The 11,824-nt window shown below is 41.7% G+C and overlaps 1 protein-coding gene across 3 annotated transcripts; it reads right to left on the reverse strand.

Moving 5' to 3' along the window:
* Positions 1-2,868: 2,868 nt before the first annotated feature.
* On the reverse strand, positions 2,869-11,586 carry LOC128094293 (leukocyte immunoglobulin-like receptor subfamily B member 4A). Of its 3 annotated transcripts, none has more exons than XM_052712552.1 (11): positions 11,430-11,544; positions 11,253-11,288; positions 10,767-11,051; positions 10,322-10,624; positions 9,042-9,077; positions 8,162-8,281; positions 7,867-7,951; positions 7,754-7,791; positions 7,476-7,528; positions 6,109-6,264; positions 2,869-6,033 (listed from the first exon to the last, which is right to left on the reverse strand). In XM_052712552.1, exons 1-11 carry the CDS (start codon positions 11,461-11,463, stop codon positions 5,947-5,949), a joined length of 1,233 nt encoding a protein of 410 aa, XP_052568512.1. In that variant the 5' UTR covers positions 11,464-11,544; the 3' UTR covers positions 2,869-5,946. The 3 variants fall into 3 exon arrangements, with proteins under 3 accessions (XP_052568512.1, XP_052568514.1, XP_052568515.1); XM_052712554.1 differs by having other exon boundaries at positions 10,767-10,971; positions 11,430-11,501; XM_052712555.1 differs by lacking the exon at positions 10,767-11,051 and having other exon boundaries at positions 11,430-11,586.
* Positions 11,587-11,824: the final 238 nt, after the last annotated feature.

Raw genomic sequence — 11,824 nt, forward strand, 5'->3', positions numbered from 1 at the left:
AGATATAAGACCTGGTTTTCACCCAGAAGGCTGGGTACTGGGGATGATAAATAGCCTGATGGTTTGTGATTTCTAAAGGGCCAGGCTATATCAAGCTCTCACAATCAAGACCAGGGATACTTAAGAATCTAGATGACCCTTAAATTATTTATAGAGCTAGAAGCACCCCCACACTCCTGCAACCAGAACCAGAGGTGACTCATAGCCTAAATTACCTCTAAGCTATAAGTATGAACCCTGAGGACTGAATGAACACTGGTAAGGAACTGCTTCCTGTCTCTGCCTTTTTTCTTCCAGATTTACACAAGAAGCCTCTTCTGCCAGACCTGATGGCCCCTCCCCTGTGGTGTTGTTAGGAGAAAATATGACATTGTCCTGCATCTCTGAGCATCAGTTTGGCATGTCTCATCTCTCTAGGGAAGGGCTGATGAGATTTTGTCTGGCTGAAGCACGTACTGGTTTTGAGCATGAGTCTCTACTTCATTTCATTCCTAGGGACCTCCGCAATCTAACTGGTTGTACACTCTAGACCTTCTTGAAGAGGCAACTATGTTGAGTATCTCAAAATTCTATATAAACAAAAGATTCACTCATTTTATTGGTATATGTTAATAATATTTAATGATGTTATACAAAATAATGGGTCTCATGACAATTTCTTTTGTGGATATGTATTTTGATCATATTCCCACCCAACTATCCTGACTTTCTTCCACTCCAGCTGATATCTTCTAGACACAGGACCTTAAAATATGCTGTCTTTGTAACTCAAATGCTGTTTGTCAAAGTCTTCTCTCATCAGAAACATGTATATATGTCTTTAATATTTCACTGTAGACTTCCCATCAATTATAATGCTTTCTCAGATCTGGCAGAAGTAAGGTACATGCTGTTTCTCATGTCATTCCATTACTATGCTGCTGAATAGTTAGTTCCTCTGAATCGAAACATTATCTTTTGGAAGTGGAATTATTCAGACTGAGGGAGAAAAGAAAACCTCAGAATTCTCAGGAATGTCCTGAAGCATACAAGATTCACAGATTCACAAGGGCCCTCCAAAGTTAAATGAGTAATAACAATAGCTGAGGAGATGAGACCCTTCAATTAGCCAAGTGTCCTATAAGTTGTATAGGGAGCTCCAGGGATGCAGCTTTCATGAGTCATCACACATGCTACTTTGGGCTTTTGGTAATGCAGCCACTTTTGACTCACCCATGTTCCCATAATTACCCTTCCTCCATGATTCCTCAAGTAATCCTAATAAATCCATCATTTCAGTAAAATAGATCTGGCTGGATCATTTATTGGATCTGCCATTGGTGCCCTATGTGAGATCAGCAGGTGCTTGCTTGTTTCTCCCCAGAAAGAGTCACACAACCTATGTACACAATAACAATCCTAAAATATGGTTTCTATTGCTGTGATAAAACCCCATGACCAAAAGCAATGGGGAGTGACAGATGTTGGCTTCAATCATTTATGTATACCAGATGACAGTCCAGTGAGGGAATCCAAGCAGGAACCTGGAGTCAGGAAATTAAGTAGATTCCATGGAGGTTCACCACATACGGGATTGCTCCCCATGGTTTCATAGCATTTTTTCTTATACAACTTAGAGGACCTGATCCAGCGGGGCACCACCAACAGTGAACTAGATTTTCCCACATCAACCATGAGTCAAGAAAATACCCAACAGAATTGCCCAAAGACTAATTCATTGGAGCCAATGAAACTGTGGAGCCAATTTCTCAGTTGAGAGTTCCACTTCTCAAATGACTATAGCTTGTGTCATGTTGACAAAACCAACTAGGATACTATCACATATGTTCTCTTTTACATTTTCATGCCTGGATTATGAGATGAATATTTGTTTATTGTCTGTCTGTTTGTTTTGAAAAGGGAGATTGCTAGGTAGCCTCCAAATTGTGATCTTCCTGTGTGAACCTCTCAAGAGTTAAGGTCCTAGGAACTAAGGGCATCCTGAAGGTGGAATTTTATTTGGAGTCTCTTCAATCCAAGTTACTTCCAATAATGCTACAGAGAGATACTTTCAAGGGTCATGGGCCACGGAAAAGTTTTATACAGTTGTGGGGATGCCTGAAAACACTATGGCTGGCAGAAAAACAAACCACATAAGGTAACAAAGAAACCCAGTTCAGAATTACTTAGTTACCCAAGTAAACACCAAGTAGTTTATTGTAAGTATATTTAGACACAGTTAATTTGTGGAAATGTCTCCTGATATAATACAATACCCAGTCTACACTGAGATGTAATAATATTGAAAATCAGCTTAAAGGACCTGTCATTTCTTACAGGAGGATGGGCTCTAGAGATAGGTTAGATGTATTAGCATAATGGCCTAGGGAAGGATCTGGCATGGTTTCAGGCATACAGAAAATGAATAGACTATTAGCCACCTCTTATCCTAGTTGTGGGAGCTTGGGGGAACCATGCCTATACAGATAATTGCAAGGTCCATCTCTATTAGTGTGTATCTTCAGTCGTGCTTGTGGGAGCTTGAAATGGCCTCACCCTTCTGATAACACAGACCACCAGGATATTAATCACCTCCAATTCCCAGTATTCTGAATGGAAAAACAGGTTAATACAACTTTTTCTTTGAAAAGACAACCTTGCATGCTTAACATTCTTAATTTCCCTATTGATCTATGGGCCCAAGTACCTTTGTGCTCCCAATATCCCCTCCTTTCTATTTTTTAAAAGAAAACTGGTGGGTAATAGAGGCCAAGTTTGAATGCACTGCCCTAATGGTTAGTCCCATAAATACAAGGAAGCACAAGAGAATTATAAGACTATCTAACATAGGACCAAAACAGAGGAAAGACCATAATGACCACTCAAAGGTCCCTTGAGAGATTTTGTCTCTCTTTCCACAAATCTTTATTTTTACCATAAATATAATGATGAAAATCTGACACATTAAAGTAACACATGAGAGGAAGTTGTTGACAATCAAGATTATACTTGAGTAACAAGTACAGATTCATTTATTTCTATTGTGGCCCTCCATTTATCATCTCTTGATAAATTTCTGCTGTTATTTTGCTGTAATACGAGCAGTTTTACTAGTTATACAGGCATTATCTTTGGGAACTTTCTTTGTATTCCAGTAACCATTCCTTGGATTGGTAGTAAAAAAGATATTGTAGCTGCAACCACTAAAGGATCAAATAGGTGCAAATAATCAGTACAAGTTTAAGGGAGTAATCTCTTAATTCTATTGATTGATTGCAGAGATTACTGAACAATAGGTATATGATGTAGCCTATTTCCACATAAACCTTTATAACCCATAGGAAGGGTAGTATAAGTAGCATTTCCAAAGACAGTGGTTTACCAGATAGAATGATGTGATTAAAGATGGACTCAAATTAGGAGAAATATAAATCCATTTTAATCACAAACTATGTGATAACTAAACACTATTGATGGAAATATCAAGAGAAGTTCAATGAATATGAGTCTGGGTGAATTTTATTTTGTCTCCTACTATTTGTGTATAGTGCATATGAGTGACTCCTGTGCAATATAAATTTCTTTTTAAGAGCCAAGGAATAGACTGGATTCCTCTGGTACAAAGAAGTTGTTCTTGTTGACTGATAATTCTTCTTACTGTATACAGTTTTACTGTACTAAGAGTTAAAACCTTTCTTTTTTGTTTAGACAAAGGGTGGAACTGTTGTAGGATATTTTATCATGCTGTGTGAAGATGTGTCACTGTGATTGGCTTAATAAAATGCTGAACAGCCAGTAGCTAGACAAGAGGGGTTAGGCCAGACTTCTGGGCAGAGCATGGAACTCAGGTGGATGAATCTAGGCACGTAGGAGATGCCACCAAGAGGGAGTCAGACATACAGAATGGAGGAGAGGTAAATAGTGACATGGCAGAATATAGATTAATAGAAACAGGTTAATTTACATTATAAGAGCTAGTTGATACAAGCCTAAGCTAAAGGCTGAGCTTTCATAATTAATAAGAAGTCTCTGTGTCATTATTTGGGGGCTGGTGGGCCAAACAAAGTCCAACCAAATTTGGTGCCCTGCATTGGGCACTAAATGTGACAGGATTTTCTTGTTGAACTTTCTTTGGACCATCATTCCTAAAAGTCATTTTCCATATTCATAACTTTTGATTTTGTTGTGATTCACTCAATTTAACCATGACCATATGTATGTTTACTGGATTTTAGTGTGGTGAAGTAACCAGTAGGTACACAACCAAAGGCAATGAAACATTTCCAATTTTGATCATTTTCTGTACACCTATGGCTCATGGAATATTGAAGAAGGGAGGTGGAAATATTGTATGAGCAAGATCAGTGTATTTCCTGTGAGATTGTGCCTCCAATAATGTCAGCATGTGTACCTACAAAGTCTCACTAACATGATTTCCCAAACATTCCTTGAACAAAGTAGTTGGAGAAAAGCCCATGAGGACTCATCCCTGGACACACAGACACACAGACACACAGACACAGACACACACACACACACACACACACACACACACACACACACACACACAACTGTAGGCAATTGAGGAATGTTGAGAGAGGGAGAAATAGTCTACTTCAGGGGAAAGCACACCAATTGGTTATCTAATACCTAATGGTCAGGCCTGAAAACATTCATACAGGTAACATATGGACTGAGCATGCTATATTTTGGAACATGTATGTATATTCCTATACATATACACATGAAAAAATATTGTGGAAGACAAGGGAGGCTTGTAACAGTTACAGGACTGCCAATGATTCTGTGATGTGAAATAGTGTCTATTGGATCTAACTGGGATATGTCATCCATTACCTCACAGTAGCTGTAAGCCCCTGGCCTAAGACCTGCAGGAGGTGAAGCCAGTCAGGACTCTAGCATGGAGAGCAAAGGGACTCATAAGGCCTCAGATCTAGCCAAGGAGCTGTTGGCAGTTGATACCTGCTAGGGGCAGAAAAGTCACACCCCCACAACCCATGGGACAGGGATCATTGTAGAAGAGGAAATAGAAAGATGTAAGAGCCAAAGACAGTGGATGACTGCAAGGAAATAGTGTTTTCCAGACATAGCAGGGCAGATGCAGTTTTGAGCTCACAGTGGTTACAGCAACATGCAAAGACCCGCACAAGCTCAAGCCAAACCAAATCCCAGCATGGAGAGGGAATGATCAAAAATTTCACCCCTAACTGAGAAGCTGTTGGCATTTGATGACTTCTGGGAGAGGGGAAGTTGGTTTTCTTTAAGGATGTAAGTCCTGATAATTTGACCACACTCCATTTGAAGACCACACATCTTAGAGTATATAAGTAGTACCAGAAATTCCCTCCCTCTCCCACTACTTGTCTTCCCTTTGTCTCTGTCTCTGTCTGTGCTGGGAATGAATCCAAAGGCTTCAAAAGTGGTAGATAAGGTCTTCTATTGGTGCCTCCTGATTATCTAGGATGAGTGGCCATCACGCAGGGCCAGTGGTTTCTCTTAAATTGCCATTTCCACCCCCATGCTTTCATCTGGGATAGCCTGGTTTTAACATTCTGTATTCTCATTATAATATATAAGGCCATTGATTTTGTAGACTTTTTTTTGCTTCTGTATTTATTCATGGTTCTGAAAGTTCAAGTTTCATAGACCAATGTGTCCTGGTTACATTGTCATTCAATTCACAACAATTTCTCACTTCATTTTTTCTCATTTCACTAATTGCTTATTGAGAAGGATTTAGCTCTATTTGCAAAATGTAAGGACATTGGTTATCTCTGACCAAAGAATCAAGAGGGTCAAGTTCTGAGAGTCTCCTGATGATACATGTGGTATGCATGATGGCTGACGTTCGTTATACAGAGTGCACTAGAGACAAATATTATCTCAGATGTCCCTAGTTTCTGTCCACAGAATGTGGGGTCAGAGTCTTCTTTCTGTTATGGCTTCTTACTTTTTGCAGCTGTTGTCCTGTTCCAGTGTCCTTCTACATAACTGGGCATAGGTCACATCCTGAGGCTTCTTGGATGTAGTAGCCTGGAGTGGGACAGAGTTGGAGGAAGGTATGTGCTTGGCATTGGCAACTTCTGGAGCTAGGTGAACAGAACCTACCTGAGGGTACATCTCTCTGTTCTCTCCTGATTGATTATTCTTCATGTCCAGTACTTTTTCTGACAGTGGGAAAGAAGAGGTAATCCCTGCTTTATAAAGCATGGAGGGTTTCACCTGGGCATAAACAATTCTCTGGGGTTCTTCATCAGGTGGGTTCTGCAGCAAGGAGGCAATGAGATGGATAAAGTGACTTCTAGTTCCATTCAGGATCTTCTTTAGACAGAGAGAGCCTTTAGACATTTAATTCACATCATATCATTACTAATAGAGTCTTCATAGGCTCCCTGAGACCTTGGGGAGTCTGCAAGTGTCCTTCCCATAGTTCTGGCCTGTTATCCTCACACTAACTCCTGTTTTCTCAGATCCAGCAACATTCTCATCTTCCTGTCTGAGGACCTTTGAACCTTCTGTATTTTCTGCCTGTTTTTGCTGGTTAATTAGGTGTCTGGGTGGACTTTTTCAGGTATCACCTCAGAATATACCTAGTAAGAGTCTTCCTTTGGGATCTTCCTTTGGGATTCACACTGGCCCTGTGTGCCTCACAGTATGTCCATTTTCTCTGCTTCATTTTTCCTAATAGCACACCACACCACAGTCATTCTTCAGTTATACACATCTCATTTCCTAGCCTTCAGGTGAGCTTAGAGTGGGTGAGGAATTGTGTTCCTTGATGTGTTTGCAGCCCTTAAGGAAAGCTATAACAAGAAGATGCTCTATGTGGTAGCTTATAGTGCTGTAAGCCTTACTTTTGTAAATGTGCCTACTTTTCTGAGTTAGTGCATAATGCTTCCATTTTTTCTTTGTATATCTGTTCTAAGTACACATTTCCTAACACTTTGGGATTTCTTGCTCTTTCTCTAAAGCTTCCCTCCCTGCCTTGTGGCCACCAGAAATCACCTAGTTGATCTTTATCTTGGCTCTACTCAGACATGGCTTTCCCTTCATTTCTCTTCTCTATTTTCTTTTTTCCTCCAGATAGATCCTGAGATTTACAGGTTACCTTTGTTGTTTTTTTCTTTTAAACACTAATAAAATTGTTCTCAAGCTTAAAAAAAAGAAGCTCTCTGTGGATGACAGGGTGAATGAGTAAATGAGGATCTTGAGAAATGAGGGCTCAGTGACTCATATGTCCTTTTGAGTCTTTAGACACATGCTAAGTAACAGACAGATGACACACATCCAGAAATGAGACAGGAGAGAAGGGTCACATAGTCATAGTGAAACAAAGAAGAAGAGATCGTAGTTCATAGAGGCAAATTCTTCCAGAAAGAAGGGATCAGCTGTGGCTGATTCTGGCACAAAGAAGGAGTGCTAGACAAAAATTGGGCCATAAGCTCTTGTCACTGTGAATGGGGCAGCAGTCTTACCCAACTGTCCAGCTCTACACTCTCCTCAGGTTGTGGGTCCATCACAGAAGCATCTGTCATGTTAGAACAAAGGAGTCATCTCTTGGCTATGGAATCTCTCAGTCTCCTAGACCCATGCCCTTGTCCCACAAGGAGACAGAGTACCAGGGAGTGTGATGAAATCTCTGGGTTCATTGTGAAAGTTCAGTCCCTCAGAGTGTTGACCCCAGACCCTTCCTATCAGTCTTGTGATGTTGACATTTAGAGCATCTCCCTCCCCAAGGACCCCTTATTCTCACACTGGTTTTCTTCCTTGATGGCGGCATCTGGGCTGGATCTGAGGAGACAGGGATTATCAGATAGCAGTGAGGTCTGTGGCAGGTGGGAGTCTGGGTCTCTGGGCAGGAGTTACCTCTTCTGAGGGAGTCTCTCTCTGGCTGTTGGGTCTGTATCCCCTTCAAGAAGTTGCAAGTTGGTCTCCCTTTGGTCTGCATGAACTGAAAAAGTATAAGCTAGTTGGATGGGAAGGCTCCACCAATAGAAAATTTCAGAGGAAGAAATGGAATGTAAAAAACATGCTGTAAGTATACAAATACTGCCGGAGATGGAAAACCTTACAAAATATTTGAAATTTTCACAGAGCTGGAGGCTACATGTTTTATTTACCCACCACATCCATACTCCCAAGTCACTCTTACCCTACTTACCTGCCTTCTTCTCTTTGCCTTTACACTGATATCGGAAGAGGATGAGAAGAATAAGGAGGAAGAAAAGCAGGAGGAGGCTGACCAAGACTCCAATCAGAACCTTCTGGTATCTTCCCAATCCTTAGGCACAGTTGGCATCGTGCATGAAGAAAAGATGTTATTTACCCAGGCACCTATTGTATGCCCAGCCCACTCATAGCCTCTGTCCTCAGAATCATGCAACATGGAATTGTTTCCATTACCCAGATAGAAGGATTAAAAGAGCTGGGGTTTGAACCCAACATCTGACTTTCAGCCTTGTCCTTACTACAAAGGATGAGGTACTTGTTCTAGAAAGAAAGTTTCAGAATATCAAGCCCCAACTATGAGTCTTTTCCAATGTAGTGTAGTGTGTCTCCATTCTTGTGGCACAGGGGACATGGTCATTCCAAAACTGGTGTCTGATGGATGAGACTCCTGCTCATTCAGGAGGTCACAGCCAAGGACAGCACAGGAAGTAAATTGAAGGTCTGGGACAACGCTTTCCTTTATACTTGCAGAAATCAAGGTAAAGACTCTGAGAAGGTGATTTTCCTCAAGTCTGGATCTCAAAAGACCATCTTGATTTCCCTTCACTATACAATAAAACTTGTCCAGGAATCTAGAGGCTAGGAAGAAACTCCATTAGGGAATTCAAGACTCCAGTAAATCAGAGGTTGGTGTTAACAAGGATATGGGATCTAGTTAGAGAGATATATTGAGGCCATGACTATGTGAGGAACAGATTATCTAAGTGGGGAGCGGGTCTAGTACTTTCAATTTATGAACTTCAGAGAAGGCTTCACCACCCCATAATGATCTCACTATTTCTGTACCCACCGCCCATGAGAGCTCTACTTACCATTCTCAGTGTGGGTGGGAGACTGGTCCTTGGATTCTGCCAGAGATAGATGGAGAAGTGAGTATTTGAACTTCAAGCACTTGACTATGGCCTGTCAGTTTCTACATCAATCTGGACTTTAAGTACTTCCAAATAGCTACCACCTTGTTGGAGACCAGATTTTGTGCCTCTGGATTCCTGTTTGTCTGTCAAGATCACAGCTCAGGTCCACCAAGCCTCAAGAAAGCATATCACTGAAGGAAAGGAAAGTATTGAGACTCTGAGGGACATAAAACTTCCTGATTGAGTCTGTGCACCATTTTTACCACCAGCCTTTGGTGACCAGCTGTTATCATGAGACTGTGCCCTTTATTTGTAGAAATAAAGATAAACAGAAAATGAAGGACAGAGGATGCCATTGGAGACTGTTCTCATTAGGTTTTGCTAACTTAATACAAGCTAGAGTCATCTGGGAAGAGGCAACTTAACTTGGAAATATGCCTCCATCATATTGGCGTGTAGGCAAGTCTGGGGAGAAATTTTATTGATTGCCTGATAGTTGATGTGGAATTGGGATAGCCAAGCCCACTGTCGGTGGTTCTAACTCTGGGTAGTTGGACCTTGATGATATAAGAAATTAGTCTGAGAAAACCACTGGAGAGTAAGTCTGTAAGCCATGCTACTTACTCTATGGCCTCTGTTTCAGTACCTACCTTGGGTGCCTACCTCTAATTACATTCATGATGGACTATAAACTATAAGAAGAAATAAAATCTTCCTTCCACATGTTACTTTATTTATTTATTTTTTTTTTTTACTTTTTTTTTAACTTTTTTTTTTTTTTTTTTTTTTTTTGGTTTTTCGAGACAGGGTTTCTCTGTGTAGCTTTGCGCCTTTCCTGGAACTCGCTTTGGAGACCAGGCTGGCCTCGAACTCACAGAGATCCGCCTGGCTCTGCCTCCCGAGTGCTGGGATTTAAGGCGTGCGCCACCACCGCCCGGCCCACATGTTACTTTAAATTATGATGTTTAATCACAAAAATAAAAACTTAAGCAGTACAGAGACAATGTCTGATCACTCCATATACTGTCTATCCTCAAGCCTTCCTGCTTCTGCTAAATTTCAATGAGTTACTGAGGGGAGAAGTTGCATCAGGGGATGCTTAAGGCTGGTTCTCTATGAGGTGTGAAAGTATTTGGGACTGTAGAGTTTCCTTGTTCTACTTCTAGGTTAGAACTCTTCTCAGAGCAGATCCCTGGGTGACACTATACACTAAGAAAGGATGGATCAGGGGTCCTTACCTGAGACCAAGAGGTGAAGGGGGTCACTTGATATTGACCACACCTGGGGATGGTTCCTATAATAGCCATAGCATCTGAATGTACCATTGTGGATGGTAGTCACGGGGTCCAGAACAAAATGAGCCTGGAATTCCAAATTGGCATTTTGCTGTGAGTCCAGGTTCCATCGGAGGTGGTGCTTTCCTTCCTGGATCAGAATGAATCTGCCAAATCCCAGTGATGCACTACACTGCATGGTTATGGTCTCTCCTGAGGTCACAGCAGGGCTGGGCCAGACAGACAGGCTTGGTTTATCATAAGCTTCTAGGATACAAGGGGAAGTGTGTGAAATGAACTTAAGCTACCCACACTGTCCTGCAGACTTGGGCTCTGAGAAAAGTACCCTGGAGAGTAGAACTCCTTCTGAGGGGAAAGCCTGTAGTGGGAACCCTGAGTCTCCACTCACCTGTTAGCACCAGTTCCAGGGTGTCACTGTGCTCTGACCAGCCAGCAGGGCTCTTATAGTAACACTTATATATCCCTGCAAAGTCCCGTGTCATGTGATCAATACAGAATTTAGCCTTGTCCAAGCTTTCCAGAGGGAATTGTCGGTCCCAAGGATCTGAGCTTCCCTCTTTATGCATATGGTATTCCTTGGCCTCCTGGGAACCCTGACACCAAATAGTACAAGGTGCATATATGGCAATCACAGACTGTGGCTCAGCCCAGATTTTGGGCTTTGGGAGTGTTCCTGCAAGGAAACCAAAGGCTGAGTCCCATACAATCCTCCCTCAGACACCAAGCCTTAGCATAGAGCACTTAATGGGCATCACAACATTATCCAAAGACTTTTCTCACTCTGTATTTTGAAGGGATGACCAACAGGAGAACAAAAATAAGGTCTGGTATTCAGAGTGAAGAATAAAGTCTTGGGACGGATGGAGACACTCACCTGCCAGGACTGCAGTCATCTGTCCCACACTCAGTCCTGAAAGAAAATTCAGTCTGAGAGATTTTTCCCATCTGAGAGACAGGGTCAATATCTTGAGGTCTCCAGATTCAGTAAGACCTGGCTTGGAGTAGGGTTCCTTACAGACTTGAGTGTCCACTCTCCCTCTTCATATCTTACCAAGGCACAGCAGCATTCTGAGCATGGGGACCATGGTGAGTCTTGGTATTTTTCTTGCTTGTGCTCCTGGAGCAGCCTGATCATGTTCTGTAGAACCATCAGACAGGCTGTTTTCAGTCTGAGGGCAGGTCCTTCCTGTCATGGGTTTGCCACATCAGCACTATCACCAGTTCACCAGAAGGGGAACTTCTCTTTGTTCCTCAGTGCAGGAGTTTTGCCAAGTACTCGGGCTTCTGAAAAGTCTTTAGAAAAAAAATGTTTTTTTTCTCTATTCCTCACAGCTTTCTGCCTGTTCTGTGTGTTTTCCAAGCCAAAAAAAAAACAAGCATTCAATTGTCACAGAATGTCATTTCACAAGGAGAAACAATTGCAGACCCCAAGTATGCAAAAGTAGT

This window comes from Peromyscus californicus, unplaced genomic scaffold (genome assembly GCF_007827085.1).
Source record: "Peromyscus californicus insignis strain IS unplaced genomic scaffold, ASM782708v3 Scaffold_4__1_contigs__length_199733344, whole genome shotgun sequence".
Taxonomy (NCBI): Eukaryota; Metazoa; Chordata; class Mammalia; order Rodentia; family Cricetidae; genus Peromyscus; species Peromyscus californicus.